Source organism: Diaphorina citri, unplaced genomic scaffold (genome assembly GCF_000475195.1).
Source record: "Diaphorina citri unplaced genomic scaffold, Diaci psyllid genome assembly version 1.1 scaffold511, whole genome shotgun sequence".
Classification (NCBI taxonomy): Eukaryota; Metazoa; Arthropoda; class Insecta; order Hemiptera; family Psyllidae; genus Diaphorina; species Diaphorina citri.
Genome location: NW_007377945.1, coordinates 116,909 through 142,709, shown reverse-complemented (window position 1 = coordinate 142,709; position 25,801 = coordinate 116,909). Strand labels below are relative to the sequence as shown.

Here is a 25,801-nt window from a genome sequence, read left to right as displayed (position 1 = left end):
GTCGCGCTTCGCGCTCCCGGGGCTTCGCACGGTTGTGCATGCGGTCGCGCTTCGCGCTCCTTTGTTTACGGTCGCGCTGCGCGCTCCCTTACAACATATATGTACCTACATACTTTCATGTAATGATTGACCGAAGCAAATACAATAGTCCGTCCCATATACCTTTTTATTACTATTGTAATAATAAAGGAAGGACGGACTAAAAATTGAGCTTAAACGCTAACGCTAGGTAGAAGAGAATAATCTCAAGTTCCTATTATTTCCCAAGTTTGGAGCACCTAACTTTAAGTTACTAAGAGGAATGATGTCTAACACCCAATACAACAGTCGGTTTATAATTTTAAGTAAATCGCCGATAGAAAAATTACACCTAAAGGCCCGTTCCCACCCTTCGTGAGTTTCATTAATTTCTTTCGAATGACCTCTGTAAGCAAATGTAATTTAAATGAGAGTATCTCCACTACACACGACACGATTTATTTCCGAACGACAAGTGGGAACAGGCCTTTATTCATACCTACCAACCAAATCTCGTCTTCCCATCTCATCTCCATCCCTTTCCTCTGTGTTTTCCTTTCTCTTTCCCACCCACCCTCTCTCTTCCTCTCGATCGCGCTTTCCCTACAATTCCGTCTCACTTCCTGTCTCTCTCTCTCTCTCATTCCTAGTTCTACCTTCTTCTTCCTATCTCTGTCACTCCATCAACACATCCGAACTGCCGGTGATCTCACTCCCCTCTCCCTCATCCTCCTCTTCCTCCCCCTCCTCCTCTCCCCCTCTCTCTCTGTTCATCATCGCTCTCCGTCTAGCTCGTTTCCTTTCCTTGTGTTTCGCGTGCAGGTATTTCTCCCAGTTCCTATGATTCAGAGCGGTCAGGTCCTCCACAGTCGCTATTTCGTCCAGGTAGCGGCCGAGACGTTTCAGTTCCCGGTCGGAGCCTCTGTTCAGATGCGCCTCGCGGAAGGGCCGGATGCGTAACCCGTTGCGTGGATTCATAAGGAAGTTCCGTCGGATGTCGTCAAACATGATGGTGTTGGTCGGGTTGTACAGCGAGGGGAACTTGCCCCAGATCACGCCTAGGGGTTTTACCTAAGGAAGAAAAAGAGGGATGGGGCGATGTTAGTCAGCTTCCCATGTGGGAGGTCTCAGGTTCGATCCCCCCCCAAAAAATCGTTTTTAAAGAGGTTTGCTAGAGGGAACGGTAACTGCTAAGGTCATTCAGGATAAGAAAGATTAGGAAAAAGCCAGTCATTCTGAGAACAAACATTATCTGCTCAGGATAAAATCTGCCCAAACAAACCCGCGGCCTAGCACTTACAAAGGTGACATGCTACCCTCCAAGCTAGCTAGGCTGGACTTGTATTTTGGTTGCAAATATTTCAATCAATAAGTTACTTTCTGGTGTTGTCACAATACCTCAATACAGGCAGCAGGTCAAGTATGCTACCACAAAGAACAAATGAGTCTACTGTAGCAGTTGTTCGGTACATTTCTGTGGTGATCAAATAAGAACTTACTTTAGGGTATGACTCTCTAGGTGTAGTTCAGCTTTACACAGCCAAAACCATGCTAAAAGGGGAAAATCCACACTACTGATGTGGTGTAACTTACCTCAACAACTCCATACTTGGGTAAATGCACAGATATCATGGCTGAATAATCTACATAGAAGGCAATCTTGTAGTTTGGATTCACTGTAACTCCAAGCAATTTCATTTTCTCCTCGATCCATTTCATACCGGTGGCTGACCAAATTGCTATGTCATAATTCTGATGATGAAAAAAAATGCATGTTTTAGGGAATGGGACAATCAGACTTCTGTTGTTACAGTTTGCGCTATCAAACTTCTTCAAAATAATTGACTAATAAAATTCTGTTCTACCTTATTCATTTCAAATTTCTAGAATTGATGAATTATTGCAATTATTACTTTTTTTAACAGACTTGGTGAGGAAAATGTAATCATTCTAATAAAATCTCACCTTATAGGCAGATGTTAGAAATTCATGAAGGTAAGGCCTCATCAGTTCGTAGCCTTGTTCTGCAGCAGATCTATGGTCGAACAGAGTGTAATCTATGTCTAATACTAGTAACTTTTTTCCGGGCCTCGGTTCATTCAATATATCAATCTGAAAACAAAATAAAAAGAGAATGGCATAGGGTAGTTTTTTTTTTCCTTTACTATTGGGTAGGTACATCATCGTTTTTTTTTTTTCTTTTCTATTGGGTAGGGTCATCATCTTTTTTTTTTTTTTTTTAATATGTAAGTTCATTGATGATCAATGGTTTGTCCAGTGGAACTGTCAAAGCACAGAAATGTGTCAGTTGGAAAAAGCTTCCAACTTCAGTCTTTGGACTATCTGAAAGACCTAGAATTGTATAAGCTTAACCCACCTATAAGGGCTGTTTGCCCCTATACCTAACATTTAAGTACATGAGGCTTTCTGAGTTGAAGTGTGACAGGCTGGCCCCAGGGTCATATCCAGGATTTTAGCTGGCCTACAGTAAAGGAGAAAAATGAAGCTTGAAGGCAGGGGAGGGGGCGGCTGGGCCCCCTAGGCCCCAATTTTTCAGAGTTTGAGGTACAGTAAAGGGGAAAAATGGAGCTCAATGAGGGGGGCTGGGCCCCCTCCCCCCCCCTAAATACAGCCCTGGCTGGCCCTAGCTATATAAGGGAGGTTCTGGGTTCAAAATCCAGAATCAATTTTTTCAGAAATGACTTTGTTTTCTCATTTGTTTTCTTTCTCACCTGATAATCTTGAATTCTCTTATCAATTTTGGCAAGATAAATGTCTTTGTTTTCAATAGCTACTTGGTCTTCTTCGATATCAAAGTCATCGACTATTTCTGGAATATCCAATGGCTTGGTGCTGGCCTCTTGAATTGACTGCTCTAGTGAGCCCATCACCATTAATTTGAATCCATCGGTGGCATTGGTATCAGCAAGTTTTGTATCATCACTTGGAATTTTACCTGTGGAAATATTGAACAAGAGCAATCATTAAGATAATTGAATGTACAAAGTGAGGGTACTTGTGCAGAAGTCACATCCGTGGAATATTGCTACCAAAGGAACAGGCACAAACAAGCAGTGACCAGTGTTATTATAGGGTTAGGTTAAATACAAAAAGGAGCTTTTCTTTTCCACGGACGTGACTTCTGCATAATTACCCAAAGGGAGTTTTAAATTCATTGTTCCACAAAAAATCCCAAATGTATTTTGAGGAAATTAGGAAAAAATGTTCAATAAATGAGGGGAATTTTGTCATTAAAGGATCCAATTGAGCCTTTGGGATCCCTCCTAAATCATTATTGTCCAATAATTCCAGAAGTGTTTGTCAGATTTTGATGATATTACACATTAAACACCAGACATTTGCTTGTTAGATTTTGGAAACAACCAGACCTTTGGAGGTCCAGTCAGGATCTTTCTTTTGTGTGAGTTCTACAGTTCTACTAGTTTCTTACCTGCATGCTTCAAGTTCAGCAACTTTTGTCTTTCGGGATTAACTCCAGTTTGTTTCAGGATTTCTTGCTTCAACTCTAGAACTGTGTTAGACTTTGACAGAGATGTTTTGTACTCTTTACTGTTCCATTTTATAATCAGGTTGAGAGAGTCACCCATTGTACAATGCTCGCCGGTAAACTATTCCAGACGGAAAGAAAGGACGTGAAAATCAATGAAGCTTATTACTTAAGATTTACGTAATCTTACTTAAAATGTACATAAAATTACAAAAAAGAAGAAAAACTTTCGGAAAGTTCAGAAAAAGATTGTTCAATGTTCAAAAGATCCTCTTTTGTTGTTTCTCGGGAAATTTTAAAAGTTTCACTTATCAGAACCCTAAAATACGTGCTGCAAATTTCCTAAATTCACAGCTGCAAAAAATTTATGTCCATGTTGAAATGGAATTTTTCTTTCTTCAAAATTTCAAAAAATAAATGGAAATTGGGATTTAAAAGAGATTAATAACGATTTTTTATAAGGATTATGGAATCATCTAATTGAAATAACCCATTTTTAACTTTTTATCAGTGAAAAAAGTCCAAATAAAAGTCCGGAATTTGTGTCCAAAAAAATTTGTGACCGTGTGTGGGACACTTGGAAAGAAAACAGCTGTTTCTTTTTCGAGGTTATCAACTTTCATTCTTCATTCAGTTGATCTTGTGGTATGGTGTTATTAGTTTCACGTTGCTCCTATCAACTTTTTCCCAAATGTCTTGTATGTTCCTCACCATTCCTTCGTGTTTCATTCAAGCTTTTCCTCCAGGTTTCACCATGACTCCCATAAGAATGCTCAGATTGAAGTACATACTCTTGTTCAACTAGACTTGACTAGAGGATAGTTGAAACACCCTGCTCGTACCAGAGCAAAACCCCTTGGATGTTATCACTGTGATTTCAACTTTAATTTTCAATATATTTGTCCTCGAAAGTGTTTAATTTGAAAATGAATTTCGAGGATTATGAATCGTTGCCCACTACCAATGTACAGACTCATATGGTAGCTGGAGCTGCCGCAGGGGTCATGGAACATTGTGTCATGTACCCACTGGACTCCGTAAAGGTAAGATAGCTCCTAAAATTAGATAACAGTTGGAAGATATCAGATCAAATTGTAGATCCACACTAACACACTAATTTTGTCTATGAAAAAATAATGTCAAGAGTGTAGGTGTCCTCAATATAACATGATCTTTTTGTAGTGTGTACTAACAAAATAAATTAAGTAAACCCCTCATGATAATAGATATCTGTCTCATTGGTGATACACTTTTGAAAAGCTTTTATAGGTTAGTTCTTGTGATAACCCTGACCTACCTAACAATATGAAATCCTTGAAACTTTTGTAAAAGAAAAAATGTTCTATTGTATATTGATGTATTCAATCTTGTGACAGTTGTTCCTTCCTGATTGATTGAGCTAGATAGATTTTATTATTGCACATAGGCACATAACCTGTCAATCTATGTACATAATGGAATGATTAATGGTTTGGTACTCTAGTTAAATACAAGTACCCCCTTACAAAAAGGGGAAAAAATCTGGTACCTAATTAGGAATTAGGAAAGGGAATTAGGAAACTTAATTAATGACTGACTAAGTACCTACCTACTTTTCCTCTTTCTTCTCAAAATAAATAAATAAAATGAAAGTTATAGGGTATTCAGTTTGGTTTTCATACCTACAACAGTGGAAGATTTGATATTGTTTGTTTATCAAGGGTTTTACACTTTAATTAACAACTAACGTCACTCTTTGGTGGGAATATGTGTATTAGATAAGAAAATAGTTTGTCTACTTTATCACAAACAAATAATGACAAGAGGGAAAATTTCATTCAATCTTGTGTTAAAATCTTGATATTAGGTACCTACTTACCTACCTACTTACACAAATGACCTTTAGTTGATTTCTAAAATAATAATACTGGGATTTTATGGGGGGGGGGGGGGGGCAAGAGTCCAAACAGTGGGTGGATGCTTCAAATTTTCGGCACAGTAAAGGGGCAGAATGAAAGACGGCGAAATTCCGAAAGGGAAGCTCGTTTCCCCTCTTTCGGCGTGGTAACGCTAACGCGACCTGTACTGATTTACTAAACCATAGGAAATTCAAGATGGCGCACCATCAGAATCGATTCCGTTTCCGAAAGAAAAATACAATTTCACTCTACGTTCGTTAGTACGAGTTAAATCTCACACCGATGTGCTTGCGGGCATATTCATGTTGGGAATCCCTAATCTAGAGAGAGGTAGATAGGTTTGAGAAAAATAAAAATACAGTGGGGCATGAGACCAGTGGAAATGAATCACTAATTTCATCGTCCTATTCTTATTAGTGGGTTTAAACCTACACGCTTTGTCGGTTTTGGTACGGTAAGGATTAAATAACTAATGAGTTAATGACGGTAGACCTGGCCATAAATACAGAACTAATAACTAGTAGTCTGAAAAGTCCCTTTACTCCAGCAGTAGGCTACTACTATTAATGTGGTCAAATTCTCAAATTATATTGAGGATAAAATTCCATACCTCAGCTAATATTGAACCCATGCCCTCCTGTTTACCAGGCAAGCGCCTTGACCACTACACCACCAAGGCAGGCTGAAAAAGTATACAGACTGAAAGGATACTTTAACAAATTTCTCCTCTTAGCTGTACTTACATCTTGCCCAAAATTTAGTCACACACAGTGTAACACAATTCTGTAATTGGATCTGCCATTATGTGCAGTTTCCTGTTCAATTGTTATCAAACACCACAATTTATACAACTTCAGTTAAGTGATTTTTATTTTATTTCTGAAATGTTAGTAACTACTGTAATTGCACTACAAACTGAATAATTGAATATTTTACCTTGTTAAAATTAAAACTTAATAAATACAACAGAAAAAAAAAATATTAAATAGGTGTTACCTTTACTTAGAGGTTAATCTGACACAATTAAACAGTAGTTTTTTTTATCACTAAATGGGAAATTAGTGAAGATTAGTTAAGCATGCTGATATTGAGCATTATCAGCTGGTGTAGATACTTGAAAAGAGGATAACTAAATTCAAATGTGATATCCGTCATCTATCATTTCATCACAAACTAGGTAGGTAACCTACATAGATTAATTTTGGTCAGTTACAAATCAGATCTCACAGTTTTCACAGGGCCATGGAATCAGTTTTCATTTTATTTGGATATACAAATTATAATGAGTATTTTATTTTACATTTTCATTAAATTGTGTTGTGCCAAGTAGGTGACAATTTTAAAAGTGAAATAGATTTTTATTTTACATATGTATCTAGGTATATTTTTTAAAATGCCTAATTTTTGATGTGTACACCATCTGATTGACAGTAGGAAATTCATTAATTTTACATGATGTGCATTTAGCAGTGTTTGTTTTTAAGAAAAGCTAGTGTTATGACTTCAACAGATGACTATGAAAGTTTGACTGTGAACAATTATAAATCTGTGTACAAAATGGGATTACCTGAAGATAAAAGCTCATTGAGCTTGCCACATGACAAAAGTCAGGCTGTGTCCCAGTCAGTTTCAATGGATGATTATGAAAGTATTCCATCGGACAAACTGAGTCATATTATGATGGCTGGAGCTACTGCGGGTATTATGGAACATTGTGTCATGTTTCCTTTTGATACAATCAAGGTTTGTTCACTTTCCACTCTCCTTGGTTTAGTTATTTATTTTGAGAGGTGGATTTTTTTTTTTTTTTTGAAAGATTTACTTGTTAAAAGAAAACACTTTTGATTAAACCTGGAAAATCAGGTAACAAACACTTAAACACAGTTGCTAGACAAAGCCTAGCCATGGTTGAGTTTGTTTAGCCATGGTTGAGTTAGAATCTGGAGATTGATAGTCCAATTTTTAAGTCATCAAATTTATCAAGATTATTCAAAAAAAATAAAAAAAAAAAAAAAAAAAAAAATGGGGAGCAAAATTGATTTTCTCATTTTTGTGCCATGCCAAAATTTTTGCTCACGAGTATATTGGAGAAGGATGTGGTGATGAATATTAAATTGTGTTCATGAGTCCATCTCCATCTATAGGTGTGTGTAGAATGTATGGATCTGAGTCTTGATTCATAATAAGCAGATAGATATTGCATATTGCAGATAGTGAATAGGGAAAATCCCCCCTGACAAACAGCCAATAAAAACCTCACTGTAACTAATAAGGACTGGCATAAAACGTGTTTTAATTGTGTATAATTAAATAAAGAGGTACAGTTTTCTATGAAAGCATAAGTATTTTTCTATGAAGTGGGCCATAATTTGACTTTATTACAGCCAAATTGTCTGTAATACAAAACTTAGTAAGTTTTGAATTAAATAAGGCCCTGGTCTACAGGCTCATGTTGAAAGGCACTTAAAGGCCTTCTGTACACACAGAGATGTATTTAAAATAAATCAACGTGAAAGTTATCATGAGACCATAGACCTGGCCCTCTTAAGTGGTCGTCCTAAAATTGGTTCTGCCATAAACGTAATATTAATCCTCCGTAATAAAACGTAATATTTTCATCAATAATTTTTAATAACAACATGAAAGATTTAAATAGAGGTAACAGTAATTTCAGTGCCCTTGTCAATTTTTGTTTAGCACACAGAAGTTCACCAAACTTGAGCACAGCTTAAAATTAATTTTTTTGCTGATAGAAAATTTGGCATCTCATGGGCAGGTATAACTATGAAACTATGGCTTGAAGAGAGATTTTGCAAGAACGGTATGACCTTGAGCAGCTGAATATTACTAAGAAGCAGCCTGTGATATCCGCGCTTAACAAACTAGAGTGCCCAATAATTCGAAAAAAATTTTCGTATCATAAAAAAAAACGTGCTCTGACACTAAAACTGACTATCGAAAATTTCAACCGATTACGTTACTTTCCTTCTCATAGGGTAAGGAAAGTAAAAATAACAAAATATCATTTTGCTTTTTCGTTAAATAGTCGTTGGGCGTTGTTGTTTCCGTATCGTCGACATAATTTATTATTGTAAGATTAATCTACATTATTCTTTTGTGTCTCCTACATTAAAGCATAATAAAGCATAGACTGGAATCTCTATACATATAAATATGTACCTATAGCTGTACGCGTTTAGTGTAAAATAATATTAGGCACCTTTTATTTATACCGCCAGAATAAGACTGAAAAGTCCCTTTACTCCCGGAGTCTAAACAAGGACTTGTGTATTTGGTACAGAATACATTCAAGAATTATATGCACCTTAAATAATTCATTTATATACGTAACTTAGGTAAATACCTAATATCATTGTTATTTTTCTATCAATGTCCTACACAAGCCTTGTGCTTATAGGACATTGATATACTACTATCAATGTTGTTGAAGCTGAATAAAAAATAAATATATACCTATGTTGGTAACTAAAAAAAAAAAAAAAATTATCTGTCCTCAAATGGTAGTAATCTGAATCTCCTCACACTGGCCTTCATACTATTTCTGCAAGACGGTGAGACATCATCATAACAGTAAGTTGTAAATACCTGTAGATAAGGGATTTAAACCGAAAAAAAAAAAAAAATATACCCATGTTTGGAAAAAAAAAAAAAAAAAAAAAAAAAAAAATGTAAATAAATAGGTATATAGGTTAATTTTTTTCTCTTTCTCCTAGATTAAAATTAAGACAAATTCCGGCCCCCCCTTATATTCTCTGTAATATTCTGACCTAGACGCAATAACATGATGCAAGCGCGATGTGTTTTGCGCGCACTCTACCTCGTGGTGACCTTGGGAACATCCAAATAGAGATATCTAGGATTCTATTCATTCCATAGGGGGTTTCCAACTGGCAGTCCTTGCACTGTGGAACTCACAAAAGAAAAAAAAAAAAGTAAAAAAAAAGTCCTCCAAAATTCGAGATATTTTCCTCCATGTTTATAATTTTGTCAGAACTCAAAAAAAAAAACTTACGCAGGCCCCCATATCCAGGATTTCAGGGGGGGGGGGGGGGGGGCAAGAGTCCAAACAGTGGGTGGATGCTTCAAATTTTCGGCACAGTAAAGGGGCAGAATGAAAGACGGCGAAATTCCGAAAGGGAAGCTCGTTTCCCCTCTTTCGGCGTGGTAACGCTAACGCGACCTGTACTGATTTACTAAACCATAGGAAATTCAAGATGGCGCACCATCAGAATCGATTCCGTTTCCGAAAGAAAAATACAATTTCACTCTACGTTCGTTAGTACGAGTTAAATCTCACACCGATGTGCTTGCGGGCATATTCATGTTGGGAATCCCTAATCTAGAGAGAGGTAGATAGGTTTGAGAAAAATAAAAATACAGTGGGGCATGAGACCAGTGGAAATGAATCACTAATTTCATCGTCCTATTCTTATTAGTGGGTTTAAACCTACACGCTTTGTCGGTTTTGGTACAATAAGGATTAAATAACTAATGAGTTAATGACGGTAGACCTGGCCCTAAATACAGAACTAATAACTAGTAGCCAGTCTAATTAGCTTGGAGGGTAGCGCGTGCTGCCTTGGAAGCGTTAGGTCGTGGGTTCGATTCCCGCCCGGGGCGAACTTTATCCAGATAAGGTTCGTTCTCGGAACGGCTGGCTTTCTCCTATCCTGTCCTCTTCTCTTCAATTTCGGGACGATAAGACGTCCGTTGTTACAGTTCCCTCTAGCAAACTTCTTCAAATCTACTTTTCCAAATACTTAAGCCTTAGGCTATTACGGATATTTTGCCATACTTTGTTCGAATAGAGCACTAGACATAGAGGCGAAACCCCCGATATGGGAACATTATATTTTCCTATGCTTACCTTATTACCTGTTATTAGTAATGCAGTGAACTGTATAGATTACAAGCTCGGACTAATTGTCCGAGCGGTATCGCGTACCTAACCAATTAGGTGGACAAATGAAATGCAAAATCATCGCCGAGTTGAAAAACATGAACCTCATTTCGTTCGGTCAATTTGAATACCTAATTGATTATTTTTTTCTCTTTCTTTCTTTTTGAGAAGTTTGATAGAGGTAACTGTAACTCGTAAGGTCTTATAGTCCCGAAAGCAAAGAGAGAAGGCTCGGAGAAAGCCAACCATTCCGAAAAGGATTCGAACCCGCAACCTAGATCTTACAAGGCACTTAGCGCGTCGAAACAGCGTTCTTCTGTTTACCAGGCGAGCGTCTTGACCACTACGCCCCCGAGGCAGTAGAGTTTCAGTATGTAAAATAACTCTTGAAGTAATGTCACGCTTTGCTTATTACAGTTAGCCCCATTGCAACGAAATAATTAATAAAAATAAAATAAATAAATAAATAAATAATTACATATTGAGATCTTAATAAATAGTATGGACCACAGTATGGACACAATTATATTTATTAAAAGATCACAATTAAGTAATTACATAAAACTATAAAAAAAAAACCGACACCAAGTATGTACCTATAATGATGTATTTATTTAGATAATATGTTAGAGTCAGGGAGGACATAAATAACTCAACTCGGCGTATGATGATGAGTGCTTGTGAATTATATTGAGAGAGACTTGCTGCATTTCCACTTTTTCTTTCTCGGCCTACCTATGTACCTATTTATAGACCGCGACACTAAATAATATTATTTCTTTATTTTATTTTTATTAATTATTTCGTTGCAATGGGGCTAACTGTAATAAGCAAAGCGTGACATTACTTCAAGAGTTATTTTACATACTGAAACTCTACTGCCTCGGTGGCGTAGTGGTCAAGACGCTCGCCTGGTAAACAGAAGAAGGCTGGTTCGATGCGCTAAGTGCCTTGTAAGATCTAGGTTGTGTGTTCGAATCCTTTTCGGAATGGTTGGCTTTCTCCTCTCCTGTCTCCACTGAAGTCTGACGTCACACATCTTTGAACTCTTTCATTAGAACGGAAAATGGAAATTGAATTTTCGACCTTTTACAGTTATTTTTTCGAAGTTTTGACCTCAAATTTGGATTTGTCACAACTTTTTACATAGGAATCGACCATTTATTTATAATTTTTACCCATTTGCAACTGCTCCCTTACGCTCCATCATTTTCACAAGTTTGGTTTTACAGGGGACTACGCGCTACCATAAGTCGTGCGACTACGTTTCACTATGCGACGGCCCTTATGCTTCATATCCAGTAATTTAATATTAAACCCACAGGTACCTACAGATGGGTCACATAGGGAAAATAGTTCAGGCATCAATTAGGTCGGTAGAAAAGAAAATGATGTCATCTGTGACGTGTTGTGGTCTGTACGTAATCACCTTAATCTCATGATAATGATAGGCAAAGTACCTTGTTTACTCGTAATATAGAATCTAGTTTATGAGCGCGACATGTTTACTCTAGGTCTCTAGGCTAGTTTATGAGCGCGACAATATAAATCAAGCCGATATCTAGCTAACAGGTAGGTCTGGCGCACATTAGAAGTGTTGTCGGTCAACTGTTAGCGCGGAGTCGCGCGATGCCGCCTGAAAATCAAACCTATGAAGATGATAGAGACCTCTCACACTAGAGTCGCGCGACATAGGTTTTCTATCTCAGCCACATACTGTCAGACCGTCTGAGAGACCTGGGTCTGAAGCTTTTCAAGTCTGAAGCCACACACGTTTCGACTGTAGTCTGTCAGACCGTCTGAGCGTGAGTGGTTGGCCCTAGAGTTTGAGAGGTCTCTAGCATTTTCTTAGATTTGGATTTTCAGGCATCGTGCGACTACGCTTCCAAGGCAGGCCTTATGAGTTACTCAGTGGAAACACAGTCAACCCACTACCTATCCATACACTTATGTAGGCAATACACTTATGTAGGCAGTACACTTATCTAGGTAGAATTGGAGTCAAAGGTCATTCGAATCGTATACTGCTTTTGATTACATGTGTATTTTTACTGCCGGCTTTTGACTAGATTATGAAATTAATAGTATTAGAATTGGAGTCAAAGGTCATTCGAATCGTATACTGCTTTTGATTACATGTGTATTTTTACTGCCGGCTTTTGACTAGATTATGAAACCCATAGTAACAGCTCAGCTCAGGCTTGTCTAAAACCCATAGCAACAGCTCGGGCTTGTCTAAAACCCACAGCAACAGCTCAGGCTTGTCAGCTGTGTTCCTATCAGTGTTTCAAATGATCAAGTAATAGAATAGATAAACCTAATGTCTGATGTATGTTGCGATTTTTCTTTCTATCAGATCCTAAGAAAGGCAGCCTAGTTAGCTAGGAGAATAGTGCACCTGCCTTGTAAACGGATTCGATTCCCGCCCGAGGCGGACTTCATCCTAAACAGATAAGGTTCGTTCTCAGAACGGCTGGCTTTCTATCCTGTTCTCCTTCTCTCTTCGATTTCGGGACGATAAGACCTCCAGCTTTTAGTTCCCTCTATGAAACCTTTTTAAAAAATATATCTTTTGATCAGTTAGTCTATAGAAGAAGAATTCACAAGCACTCATCATCATACGCTGAGTTGAGTTATTTATGTCCTCCCTAACCCTAACATATTATCTAAATAAATACATCATTATAGGTACATACTTGGTGTCGGTTTTTTTTTTATAGTTTTATGTAATTACTTAATTGTGATCTTTTAATAAATATAATTGTGTCCATACTGTGGTCCATACTATTTATTAAGATTTCAATATGTCTTTGGGACTTTAAAGGGAGCAGACCAGCCCGAAATTTCCCTTGGGCATCCACTCGTAAAAAAAATTGTAGCCGAAATCAAATGTCTGCCCAAAGCAATTACCCTAAGGCTGATTGAGAGGCTGTCGAAAAACGCCGACCACGTCTGAACACGGGAAAAAGAGAAGAAGAACAAAATTTGCCAATTAATTTTCCAAGGAAGTACCTATGTAGGTAATTTAACTGGTAGAAGATGAATTCGTCTAATTTCACAGAAGGTTTTCAGCAATTTCTTCAGTGAGTTTTCTCAATATTATACCTACCTATACCTAGGTACCTATTCACAGTCTTCCTATGACGACAAGCGGTATTTTTAACTTCTGTCTCGATTTGCAGAAAAAGATGAGACATAATTTTTCTTTTATTATTTTTACCCAAGAACAAAATTTCGAATCATATCTGGTGTAACTTATTGCGTTGGTATTTACTATTGAAATTGTCTTTAGTACAGTCGAACGAGGATAGTTTAGAAAACGTGTTGATTGAGAAAATGTGTCGAGATCTCATCACTTTTTGCCGTACTCCGTACTACGAATTTATTTTTTCTTCTTTTTTTTCAATTAAAAAATGGATAGGTTGTTTGAGGTTTTTATTTTTCAAATAATAGATTTGTTTTCGTTTTTCAATAACGATTAGAGCAAGGTAAGTAGGTAGTACTAGTGTGAGTCATTTGTTGCAATCAGAGAATATTATGTAGTCTACACTAGACAAGCCAACACCAACACAGATACAGATAGAATGGTAAATACAGCTGCCATTTGCAACCTATGCGATGGTATCCTTCATGCCTATTTTCCTAGGTTATTATTATTATTATTATTATTTTTTTTTAATTCATTTTTCCTGTTCTGTAAAATGCATTGAGAAGGTTACGCGACGTCACTTGCTGGTTTTAAACCGCAGATCTTTGATAATCAAGTAGAGTACCCGAACTTCCTTTAAAAAAAAAGGACAGAAACTTTATATGGTCGAGCTCTATTATTGCTCTGATAATTGACTGCAGACAAAAGGGCCTCAGTGTTTTCAGGAGGCTTGGAAAATCTGCAAAGTAGAAACTAGGCATTTTTATTTTCATTTTTTATTTATTTTTTTTTTCTTTTGTCAATGAGTTAGTACTGTATCACTGAGGTTTAGTGACAGGGCGAAGGTTTTACCCTTCATTTGGCGACAAGCTAGCCGCCTACTCACATGAACCTCACCCAGCCTGAGTCGGGAAATGCCAACAGTACGCCATTGCCCCGATGGTCACCCATCCGGATACTAACCACGGCCAACGATGCTTAACTTCAGTGATCCACGTTTCGACCTATTCAGGTTGGACGAATCTAACCATGTGATGATTTAGAATAGAATATACCTTGTTTATCCTGCTGGGTTAGGACTGAAAAGTCCCTTTACCCCAGCAGTCTAATCAATCAAGGTCTTGTATATTTTGACATAGTATGGCGAACACATTTTACAATATTGATTTAAGAACACCTTGATTATCAGGTTGGACGAATCTAACCATGTGATGATTTAGAATAGAATATACCTTGTTTATCCTGCTGGGTTAGGACTGAAAAGTCCCTTTACTCCCGCAGTCTAACCAAGGTCTTGTATATTTTGACATATTATGGGGAACACATTTTACAATTGATCAAGAACACCTTGATTACTTTATTGAGAGAAAAAAAGTTTACTGTAAGGTGAGCGGAGAACATGTGCTGATCGAAGGGTTATCTTTTGAATTACATATTTAATTGTACCTACCATATTAATATTTAATTTTATCACTTCACCAACCTCTTATCTCATCCTTATTGCCTGTACAATGTACGAATATACATAGCTTCAACTTCCACACTATATTATTGCATTTATTATCTATGTATATCCATTACAAGTTCCCAACCTCTTATCTCATCCTTATTGCCTGTACAATGTACGAATATACATAGCTTCAACTTCCACACTATATTATTACATTTATTATCTGTGTATATCCATTACAAGTTCTCCCCCGAATATGGGAACATTATATTTTCCTATGCTTACCTTATTACCTGTTATTAGTAATGCAGTGAACTGTATAGATTACAAGCTCGTACTAATTGTCCGAGCGTTATCGCGTACCTAATGAAAACTGTATAGATTACAAGCTCGGACTAATTGTCCGACAACCCAGATCTTACAAGGCACTTAGCGCGCCGAACCAGCGTTCTTCTGTTTACCAGGCGAGCGTCTTGACCACTACGCCCCCGAGGCAGTAGAGTTTCAGTATGTAAAATAACTCTTGAAGTAATGTCACGCTTTGCTTATTACAGTTAGCCCCATTGCAACGAAATAATTAATAAAAATAAAATAAAGAAATAATATTATTTAGTGTCGCGGTCTATAAATAGGTACATAGGTAGGCCGAGAAAGAAAAAGTGGAAATGCAGCAAGTCTCTCTCAATATAATTCACAAGCACTCATCATCATACGCTGAGTTGAGTTATTTATGTCCTCCCTAACCCTAACATATTATCTAAATAAATACATCATTATAGGTACATACTTGGTGTCGGTTTTTTTTTTATAGTTTTATGTAATTACTTAATTGTGATCTTTTAATAAATATAATTGTGTCCATACTGTGGTCCATACTATTTATTAAGATTTCAATATGTCTTTGGGACTTTAAAGGGAGCAGACCAGCCCGAAATTTCCCTTGGGCATCCACTCGTAAAAAAAATTGTAGCCGAAATCAAATGTCTGCCCAAAGCAATTACCCTAAGGCTGATTGAGAGGCTGTCGAAAAACGCCGACCACGTCTGAACACGGGAAAAAGAGAAGAAGAACAAAATTTGCCAATTAATTTTCCAAGGAAGTACCTATGTAGGTAATTTAACTGGTTTTTTTATAGTTTTATGTAATTACTTAATTGTGATCTTTTAATAAATATAATTGTGTCCATACTGTGGTCCATACTATTTATTAAGATCTCAATATGTCTTTGGGACTTTAAAGGGAGCAGACCAGCCCGAAATTTCCCTTGGGCATCCACTCGTAAAAAAATTGTAGCCGAAATCAAATGTCTGCCCAAAGCAATTACCCTAAGGCTGATTGAGAGGCTGACGAAAAACGCCGACCCCGTCTGAACACGGGAAAAAGCGAAGAAGAACAAAATTTGCCAATTAATTTTCTAAGGAAGTACCTATGTAGGTAATTTAACTGGTTAAAGAAGATGAATTCGTCTAATTTCACAGAAGGTTTTCAGCAATTTCTTCAGTGAGTTTTCTCAATATTATACCTACCTATACCTAGGTACCTATTCACAGTCTTCCTATGACGACAAGCGGTATTTTTAACTTCTATTCGTCTAATTTCACAGAAGGTTTTCAGCAATTTCTTCAGTGAGTTTTCTCAATATTATACCTACCTATACCTAGGTACCTATTCACACTTCACAGTCTTCCTATGACGACAAGCGGTATTTTTAACTTCTGTCTCGATTTGCAGAAAAAGATGAGACATAATTTTTCTTTTATTATTTTTACCCAAGAACAAAATTTCGAATCATATCTGGTGTAACTTATTGCGTTGGTATTTACTATTGAAATTGTCTTTAGTACAGTCAAACGAGGATAGTTTAGAAAACGTGTTGATTGAGAAAATGTGTCGAGATCTCATCACTTTTTGCCGTACTACGAATTTATTTTTTCTTCTTTTTTTTTTTAATTAAAAAATGGATAGGTTGTTTGAGGTTTTTATTTTTCAAATAATAGATTTGTTTTTGTTTTTCAATAACGATTAGAGCAAGCTAGTACTAGTGTGAGTCATTTGTTGCAATCAGAGAATATTATGTAGTCTACACTAGACAAGCCAACACCAACACAGATAGAATGGTAAATACAGCTGCTATTTGCAACCTATGCGATGGTATCCTTCATGCCTATTTTCCTAGGTTATTATTTTTTTAATTCATTTTTCCTGTTTTGTAAAATGCATTGAGAAGGTTACGCGACGTCACTTGTTGGTTTTAAACCGCAGATCTTTGATAATCAAGTAGAGTACCCGAACTTCCTTTTAAAAAAAGGACAGAAACTTTATATGGTCGAGCTCTATTATTGCTCTGACCATAACGTATAGAACAATGACAACTTTTCTAAATAAAAAGCTGGTGGGAATATCACACGACTTTCTATTACATTTGCGGAATAAGTATTAAAAAAAATTAAAAAAAAAAAAAAAAAGTGAAAATTTGTCAAAGTCCCAAGCCACCTATGTATAAAAAAAAAAAAAAAAAAAAAAAAAAAAAAAAACGTGAAAATTTTTCAAAGTCCCAAGCCACCTATGTATAATTGTATATGACGGCCAATTTTTGATCGAAAATTTCCTATCTTAAAATACTCCCCATGTAATAAGAGATCCCCATAACGCATAATTTTAAAGACAATGGCCATTTTGTTGGATTGACCGGCATAGTTAATTAATAAGATTATAACTCATCTCGGCTTATGCCCTTTTTTCTCAGATTGTCTTTCAATTTATCTGTTTATATCTAAATTTTTTCTCTTCTTCTCTTTTCTTCACAGACTCGCATGCAGAGTCTGACCACCTCGTCTCAGACAGGTCGCGGCATGGGAGAAGTATTCCGCGGTATGGTAGCACAGGAAGGTGTCCTGCGGCCTCTCCGCGGTGTTAATGCGGTCATTCTAGGTGCCGCCCCAGCCCATGCTCTATACTTCTCATGCTACGAATATCTCAAGGATACGTTCACCAATAGGACTTTGATTAACAATAATGTAGGCTATGGTAAGTAGACTGTAGACCTCCTGCCCATGCTCTATACTTCTCATGCTACGAATATCTCAAGGATACATTCACCAATAGGACTTTGATTAACAATAATGTAGGCTATGGTAAGTAGACTGTAGACCTCCCTCATACACTGTTTATTATTATTATTATCATTATTATTATTTTAGAATATATGTACCTACCTTGTTTATCCTGCTAGAATGAGACTAAAAAGTCCCTTTACTCCCGGAGTCCAAACAAGGTCTTATATAGTTCATCCTCCGTTCAAAACTTCTCATGCTACGAGTGTTAAACTTGTGTATGTTCATCTTAAAACCCGTCGTACATGAGAAATGTAGTCGTGCGACTTTTAGTAGCGCGTAGTCATCTGAAAAACCATATCTATGAAAATGATGGAGACTCTCTAATAGAACAGTTGCGCTTACTTGAGTGATGTTTCAAAGTTATAGAGCAGGAAAAATGAGGACCAACGGAATTTTTATTTTTCTCCTACGACTTCTAGATCCCGAGATAAATCGATTAAAAAAAAAATTGGACCGATTGCAATACTTTCATTACTAGTATAGCTCGCTATACTGTAGTAATAGAAAGTAATAAATCGTGAACTTTGACGTCACGGCATACGCTCCCGTAGGCGATGACGTCACATCAAATGTCCCGAGCAAAAGCTCCCTCGCAAGCAACACATTAATGTGTTTGTGCGCATACGTTTCTGCGCATTTCTTTCTGCTCCTCCGCAAGCGTGCTCTGCATACTGGCGCTACCTAGCGAGGCAACTTCCTGAAGTCTGACGTCACACATCTTTGAACTCTTTCATTAGAACGGAAAATGGAAATTGAATTTCGACCTTTTACAGTTATTTTTTCGAAGTTTTGACCTCAAATTTGGATTGTCACAACTTTTTTACATAGGAATCGACCATTTATTTATAATTTTTACCCATTTGCAACTGCTCCCTTACGCTCCATCATTTTCACAAGTTTGGTTTTACAGGGGACTACGCGCTACCATAAGTCGTGCGACTACGTTTCACTATGCGACGGCCCTTATGCTTCATATCCAGTAATTTAATATTAAACCCACAGGTACATACATACCTACAAATGGGTCACATAGGGAAAATAGTTCAGGCATCAATTAGGTCGGTAGAAAAGAAAATGATGTCATCTGTGACGTGTTGTGGTCTGTACGTAATCACCTTAATCTCATGATAATGATAGGCAAAGTACCTTGTTTACTCGTAATATAGAATCTAGTTTATGAGCGCGACATGTTTACTCTAGGTCTCTAGGCTAGTTTATGAGCGCGACAATATAAATCAAGCCGATATCTAGCTAACAGGTAGGTCTGGCGCACATTAGAAGTGTTGTCGGTCAACTGTTAGCGCGGAGTCGCGCGATGCCGCCTGAAAATCAAACCTATGAAGATGATAGAGACCTCTCACACTAGAGTCGCGCGACATAGGTTTTCTATCTCAGCCACATACTGTCAGACCGTCTGAGAGACCTGGGTCTGAAGCTTTTCAAGTCTGAAGCCACACACGTTTCGACTGTAGTCTGTCAGACCGTCTGAGCGTGAGTGGTTGGCCCTAGAGTTTGAGAGGTCTCTAGCATTTTCTTAGATTTGGATTTTCAGGCATCGTGCGACTACGCTTCCAAGGCAGGCCTTATGAGTTACTCAGTGGAAACACAGTCAACCCACTACCTATCCATACACTTATGTAGGTAATACACCTATGTAGGCAGTACACTTATCTAGGTAGAATTGAAGTCAAAGGTCATTCGAATCGTATACTGCTTTTGATTACATGTGTATTTTTACTGCCGGCTTTTGACTAGATTATGAAATTAATAGTATCAGCTCAGCTCAGGCTTGTCTAAAACCCACAGCAACAGCTCAGGCTTGTCAGCTGTGTTCCTATCAGTGTTTCAAATGATCAAGTAATAGAATAGATAAACCTAATGTCTGATGTATGTTGCGATTTTTCGTTCTATCAGATCCTAAGAAAGGCAGCCTAGTTAGCTAGGAGGATAGTGCACCTGCCTTGTAAACGGATTCGATTCCCGCCCGAGGCGGACTTTATCCTAAACAGATTAGGTTCGTTCTCGGAACGGCTGGTTTTCTATCCTGTTCTCCTTCTCTCTTCGATTTCGGGACGATAAGACCCCCGCTTTTAGTTCCCTCTATGAAACCTTTTTACAAAATATATCTTTTGATCAGTTAGTCTATAGAAGAAGAATAATCGACTTCCATAGCTTTTTTTTTAATAGGTACTAAGACATTTTAAATAATAAGTGTAAGTAGGTATAGTGTTGTATTTAAAATTTAAACTGTCCAAAGGGACGTACAGTTATTGCAATAATATTAATTTCGTTTCTTGTGTTTTCTCCCGAACAGGTCTAGCGGGTGGTATGGCAACCATGTTACATGACGGCATTATGACTCCTGCAGATGGTAAGTAATCTGACAACGTCGCACTAATAGTAATAGCAAGGAAATCTGGCAACTCCGCATTAATTATTTTGATCCCAAACGAGGCTATGAAAAGAAATTGAAATTTAGCCAGCGGCGATAGCACGTTGAAGGCACCAGTTTCCAATGGATCACTGAAGTTAAGTAACGTTGCGCTTGGTTAGTATCCGGATTGGTGACCATTTGAGCAATCGCATGCTGCTGGGTTTTCCTAACCCCACTCAGGTTGAGTGAGGAGACGGGTAGCTTGTCACCGAATGGAGAGTAAAACCCCCGTCATTAAAAACCTTAGCATACAGTGGCGTTAAACCCTTATGAAACAAACAAACTTGCACTAACTTTTGTTGATCACTAAAAATCTTGGCAGTTATATGTACAGTGACGTCAATCTTCTATCAAACAAACAAACAAACTCATTCAAATAGAACCTTAAGTGACGTTTTCTAGAAATAGAACCTTAAGTGACTTTTTCTATTCCTAGACCGATAGATTCTTGCGTAAGAGTACTTACTTACAATTGGGTACAATAGTTATTCTGAACTATAGGTACTTTTCAACATTCGCCAGACCCTCTTATCTGTTATTTAACAAAGAGATATAACAGTTACATATATTGTAGATATAACAGTTATATTTAACATATAACATGTATAATATTTAACATAGAATAATTACCCATACAATGCTTATCATACATTGCTTCTCTACAATACTTGGCGCTCGCTCCTACAACTATTCCAAGTAAAACAGTCTCTATACTCTCTATCTCCAGATATTATGACCTATGGGTCCTAAGGTCTAGGAATAGACAGAGGAAGAGCTCCTTCAGGAGAACCCTGCCACTAAAAACAAAGCCATAAAAAAGTAATAAATTGATAGGAAATAATTGACTGCCAACAGTCCAAGGTAAGTGTAAACATTGGTCTATAAATCCAAACTAATCAGAATCTAAATCATGAATTATTTATGGTTAAGCTGAAATACTTCACTCATTTATTAATTCTAATTCTATCAATTCTTTTCACTCCCGTAATGTCGTCGCTGGTCGCTACTCGATTAAAGTAATAATAATAATAGTGCTTATTTATACTGCTCGCATAGGACATGAAAAGTCCCTTTACTCCAGCAGTAGGCTACTACTATATACAATTGTGCTCAAATTGTATTGATAAAATTTCATACCTCGGCTGCGGTTGGACCCACGCTCTCCTGTTTACCAGGCGAGCGTCTTGACCACTACACCACCGAGACAGGTTAAAGTAGCTGCTGAATCGTCCTCACGAGGCTGAAGGCACCCTGAACTTGCAAAGAGCCAAAAATTTTAACTTGACCCCGTCGACAATCGCATCCGGGGCCTATTGCGATACGGCCACCCACTCGGCCACGGAACTTGCCTTTGAGATAATATTCTAACTTGCTTCTCTCTCTCCATCTCTTTCCCACAGGAGAAAATCTCGGGTCTGTTCGGGGCAATTCGTTCCGTGTACAAGCTCGGAGGTCCGCTCGGATTTTTCCGTGGTCTCCAGGCGCGTGTCCTCTATCAAATGCCGTCTACCGCCATCTGCTGGTCTAATATTTAATTTTATCACTTCACCAACCTCTTATCTCATCCTTATTGCCTGTACAATGTACGAATATACATAGCTTCAACTTCCACACTATATTATTGCATTTATTATCTATGTATATCCATTACAAGTTCTATGACTTTCTTATTGGTTCGGGGCATCTAGTAGGTTTAATTTTGCAGGGAGAGTTACAATAGTTCCATCAGCATTACAGACAGATATACAGACAAAATTTTATACAAATATAACAGATAAACTGACTTTGATTAAGATGAGACATTTCACACTCAGGATTAGTAATATTAGATTTCAGTGCAGTGGTTAGCGCGGTGGACTCCGCATCTGTAGGTTAGTGGTTCGAGTCCAAGTCAAGTCATAAAATTTAGCTTTGTAAGTTGAGCGCGAAACAACATTTGTGACAAACATTTAACACAATTGAAATTTCTTTTTTCTTTCCTTTTCCTAAAATTGCCTTATACCTATATTGATTGAATTAGTTTGTTCTTCTAAGGTACCGGTATTTAAATGAGTCTACTTTGACATGTACCTAGCTATATTCTATTCTGGAGACCTTGTTTAGACTGCTGGGGTAAAGGGACTTTTTAGTCTCATTCGAGCAGGATAAACAAGGTATATTCTATTCTATTCTATACTTTGACATGTACCTAGCTATATTCTATTCCATTAGGTACAGTGTAGGAAGGTTATCGCAAGGCGAGAGGGTTTTACTCTCTGTAGAAGTGTATAGGGTTATCTGGAGAATGAACACTTTGCTAATCTAATGTGAAAGTATACATATACATAGCTATTAGCCACAGGTTACTAGTGTTTTATCAGTCTATACTTTATGTCTTCATCAATAAATAAGGTAGGATAAGAAAGGTGAAAAGGAGTGTATGTTTCACAGAATGAAGGAATCCGTAAGGGGATGTATTATTTGATGCAACTCATCTGACAACATCTAACTTTATCATTTTCCGCACGACAGGTGACTACGCGTTACTGAAAGTCGCGCGTCTGCACTTCCAATCAATGTGATTTTTTTTTATTATTTTTTTTTTTTTAAGAGGTTTGACAGAGGGAACTGTAACTGCTATGGTTTATCGTCCCGAAATCGAAGAGAGAAGGAAGACAGGATAGGAGAAAGCCAGCTGTTCCGAGAACGAACATTATCCCATCAGGATAAAATCCGCCCCGGGCGGGAATCGAACCCGCCCAATCAATGTGAGACGGGTCTAACAACCACTCAGGCACGAAGGTAGAATAGAATATACATAACTACCTTGTTTTTCCTGCTGAGGTAGGACTGAAATTCTTGAATTTCTTACTAGTTATAGGTACAAAGAATGCATTTTAATCAATTGTTTGTGTTTTTCTTTTTCTTTTCCAGTGGTAAAGCAGAGACTCCAAATGTATAACAGCCGCCCAATCAATGTGAGACGGGTCTAACAACCACTCAGGCACGAAGGTAGAATAGAATATACATAACTACCTTGTTTTTCCTGCTGAGTTAGGACTGAAATTCTTGATTTTCTTACTAGTTATAGGTACAAAGAATGCATTTTAATCAATTCTTTGTGTTTTTCTTTTTCTTTTCCAGTGGTAAAGCAGAGACTCCAAATGTACAACAGTCCCTACCGTTCTATGCTGGAGACAATACGAACAGTGTATAGGACAGAAGGACTGGTGGCATTCTACAGATCTTACACCACACAACTAGCTATGAATGTACCGTTTCAGTCTATACACTTCATCACATACGAGGTAATATATTATACAATACGAACAGTGTATAGGACAGAAGGACTGGTGGCATTCTACAGATCTTACACCACACAACTAGCTATGAATGTACCGTTTCAGTCTATACACTTCATCACATACGAGGTAATATATTATACAATACGAACAGTGTACAGGACAGAAGGACTGGTGGCATTCTACAGATCTTACACCACACAACTAGCTATGAATGTACCGTTTCAGTCTATACACTTCATCACATACGAGGTAATATATTATACAATACGAACAGTGTATAGGACAGAAGGACTGGTGGCATTCTACAGATCTTACACCACACAACTAGCTATGAATGTACCGTTTCAGTCTATACACTTCATCACATACGAGGTAATATAATATCTCCTCTTAACCTGAACGGCTAATGCAGTCAGCAAAGTTATAGTAACCAATATGATAGTCAACATCCTAACCGGAGAGACACTTGAAAGAAAAGAAACTTATAAAAGGGTCTTGGATTAGAAACCACAGAAAATATATCCACTAAAGGTCGGAACACACTACCAGACCGACCCACCTAACATACACCGAATGTTTGACTAGTTACAATGATAATGAAAAGACATTTCAACGCCTTGTTTTTCATTGGTTTCTGGTGTTTTTTCGTCAATTTCAGATGTTAATGGTTAGTTTTTCATTGATTTCAAGTATTAATATTTCGTTTTTGGTTGATTTCAGGTGATGCAAACGATAACTAACCCGAGTAGATCATATAATCCGATAGCTCATATGATGAGCGGTGCTATATCGGGAGGTGTAGCTGCGGCTATTACCACGCCTCTAGATGTATGTAAGACTTTCCTCAACACACAACAGTCCAAGGTAAGTGTAAAACACCAATAATATCTAGATAATAATCCGATAGCTCATATGATGAGCAGTGCTATATCGGGGGGTGTAGCTGCGGCTGCTATACTAGACCAGCTTTCGTGGTTGTATGAATCAGTCTTTTACTTCGGAAGTTATGAAATGTGAAATGTATTTTCTATTGTGAGTCGTGTTAGAACCCGTTGTTCCCACTTGTTCGGAAAAAAATCGTGTCGTGCGTATAGGGAAGACACCCACTTAAATTACATTGACTACAGGACATGATGTCTTGTAGGCAAAGAACTATCTACTGAAATAAGATAAAAAAAAACTTCCTATTGAAAGAATTCAGTAGGCACCATAATATACGTATTTGAGTACGTATCACACTTCACCCCTCTCCTTATGGATTTTGGCGGCCTGACCCACAAAGTGAGTAGTTTTACCCTTGGTTTAAGCAATCGGAGAGTTAAACTGAAACCGAGTTTAAACTCACTTGGTGAACCCGGCCACGAGTTGAATTAGAGATGGACTTACCAGTTTATTATGCTTTATATTTTTTGTTAAATTTTAATTTTAAAGAAATTCAGTGTACATTTTTATACATACATTTAATGACAAGCTCATCCCTAAAGGGTATTTAGCTAGAAGAGCCGAATTACTATTTGGGGTGCACTCAGCCTCGTGAGGAAAACTGTAGAGTTGAAATCCCAGCAAGATAGATTTACGCTGTTACCAGCTATGTTGGTTCTCTTCTATTGTCGTTGAAATCCCAGCAAGATAGATTTACGCTGTTACCAGCTATGTTGGTTCTCTTCTATTGTCGTATTTTATTTAACACTTAACCGTAAACTGAAATTTAGAGAGTGAGGGTAAAAATCTCGTAGTGGGGATAATCAGCTGATTAAAAAAAATCAGCTGTTCGCATTGGTCGTATTTTATTTAACACTTAACCGTAAACCGAAATTTAGAGAGTGGGGGTAAAAATCTCGTAGTGGGGATAATCAGCTGATTAAAAGAAATCAGCTGTTCGCATTGACCGAGAAAAAAATGGCGACTATCGTAAACCGAAGTCCAGAGCTTGGTTTAGTATGGCAAGAGGGGAAACGTAAACCTATATACTTCTCATGCTACGAATATCTCAAGGATACATTCACCAATAGGACTTTGATTAA

The 25,801-nt window shown here is 37.5% G+C and overlaps 2 protein-coding genes across 8 annotated transcripts; one reads left to right on the top strand and one right to left on the bottom strand.

Annotated features, from left to right (window-relative positions):
- Positions 1–224: 224 nt before the first annotated feature.
- On the bottom strand, positions 225–6,496 carry LOC103509566 (ubiquitin-like domain-containing CTD phosphatase 1). Of its 3 annotated transcripts, none has more exons than XM_008474189.3 (6): positions 6,421–6,496; positions 3,470–3,647; positions 2,751–2,974; positions 1,984–2,130; positions 1,612–1,770; positions 225–1,089 (listed from the first exon to the last, which is right to left on the bottom strand). In XM_008474189.3, exons 2-6 carry the CDS (start codon positions 3,624–3,626, stop codon positions 694–696), a joined length of 1,083 nt encoding a protein of 360 aa, XP_008472411.1. In that variant the 5' UTR covers positions 3,627–3,647; positions 6,421–6,496; the 3' UTR covers positions 225–693. The 3 variants fall into 3 exon arrangements, with proteins under 3 accessions (XP_008472411.1, XP_026679668.1, XP_026679667.1); XM_026823867.1 differs by having other exon boundaries at positions 6,361–6,437; XM_026823866.1 differs by lacking the exon at positions 6,421–6,496 and adding an exon at positions 6,168–6,338.
- Positions 4,115–24,677, top strand: LOC103509578 (mitoferrin-1). 5 transcript variants are annotated; one of them, XM_026823862.1, is made up of 6 exons: positions 4,115–4,569; positions 17,751–17,970; positions 20,374–20,430; positions 23,617–23,702; positions 23,826–24,149; positions 24,498–24,677. In XM_026823862.1, exons 1-6 carry the CDS (start codon positions 4,453–4,455, stop codon positions 24,660–24,662), a joined length of 969 nt encoding a protein of 322 aa, XP_026679663.1. In that variant the 5' UTR covers positions 4,115–4,452; the 3' UTR covers positions 24,663–24,677. The 5 variants fall into 5 exon arrangements, with proteins under 5 accessions (XP_026679663.1, XP_026679666.1, XP_026679662.1 ...); XM_026823861.1 differs by lacking the exon at positions 4,115–4,569 and adding an exon at positions 6,639–7,167; XM_026823864.1 differs by lacking the exons at positions 4,115–4,569; positions 24,498–24,677 and adding exons at positions 6,639–7,167; positions 24,150–24,173 and having other exon boundaries at positions 23,826–24,026.
- The last annotated feature ends 1,124 nt before the right edge of the window (positions 24,678–25,801 follow it).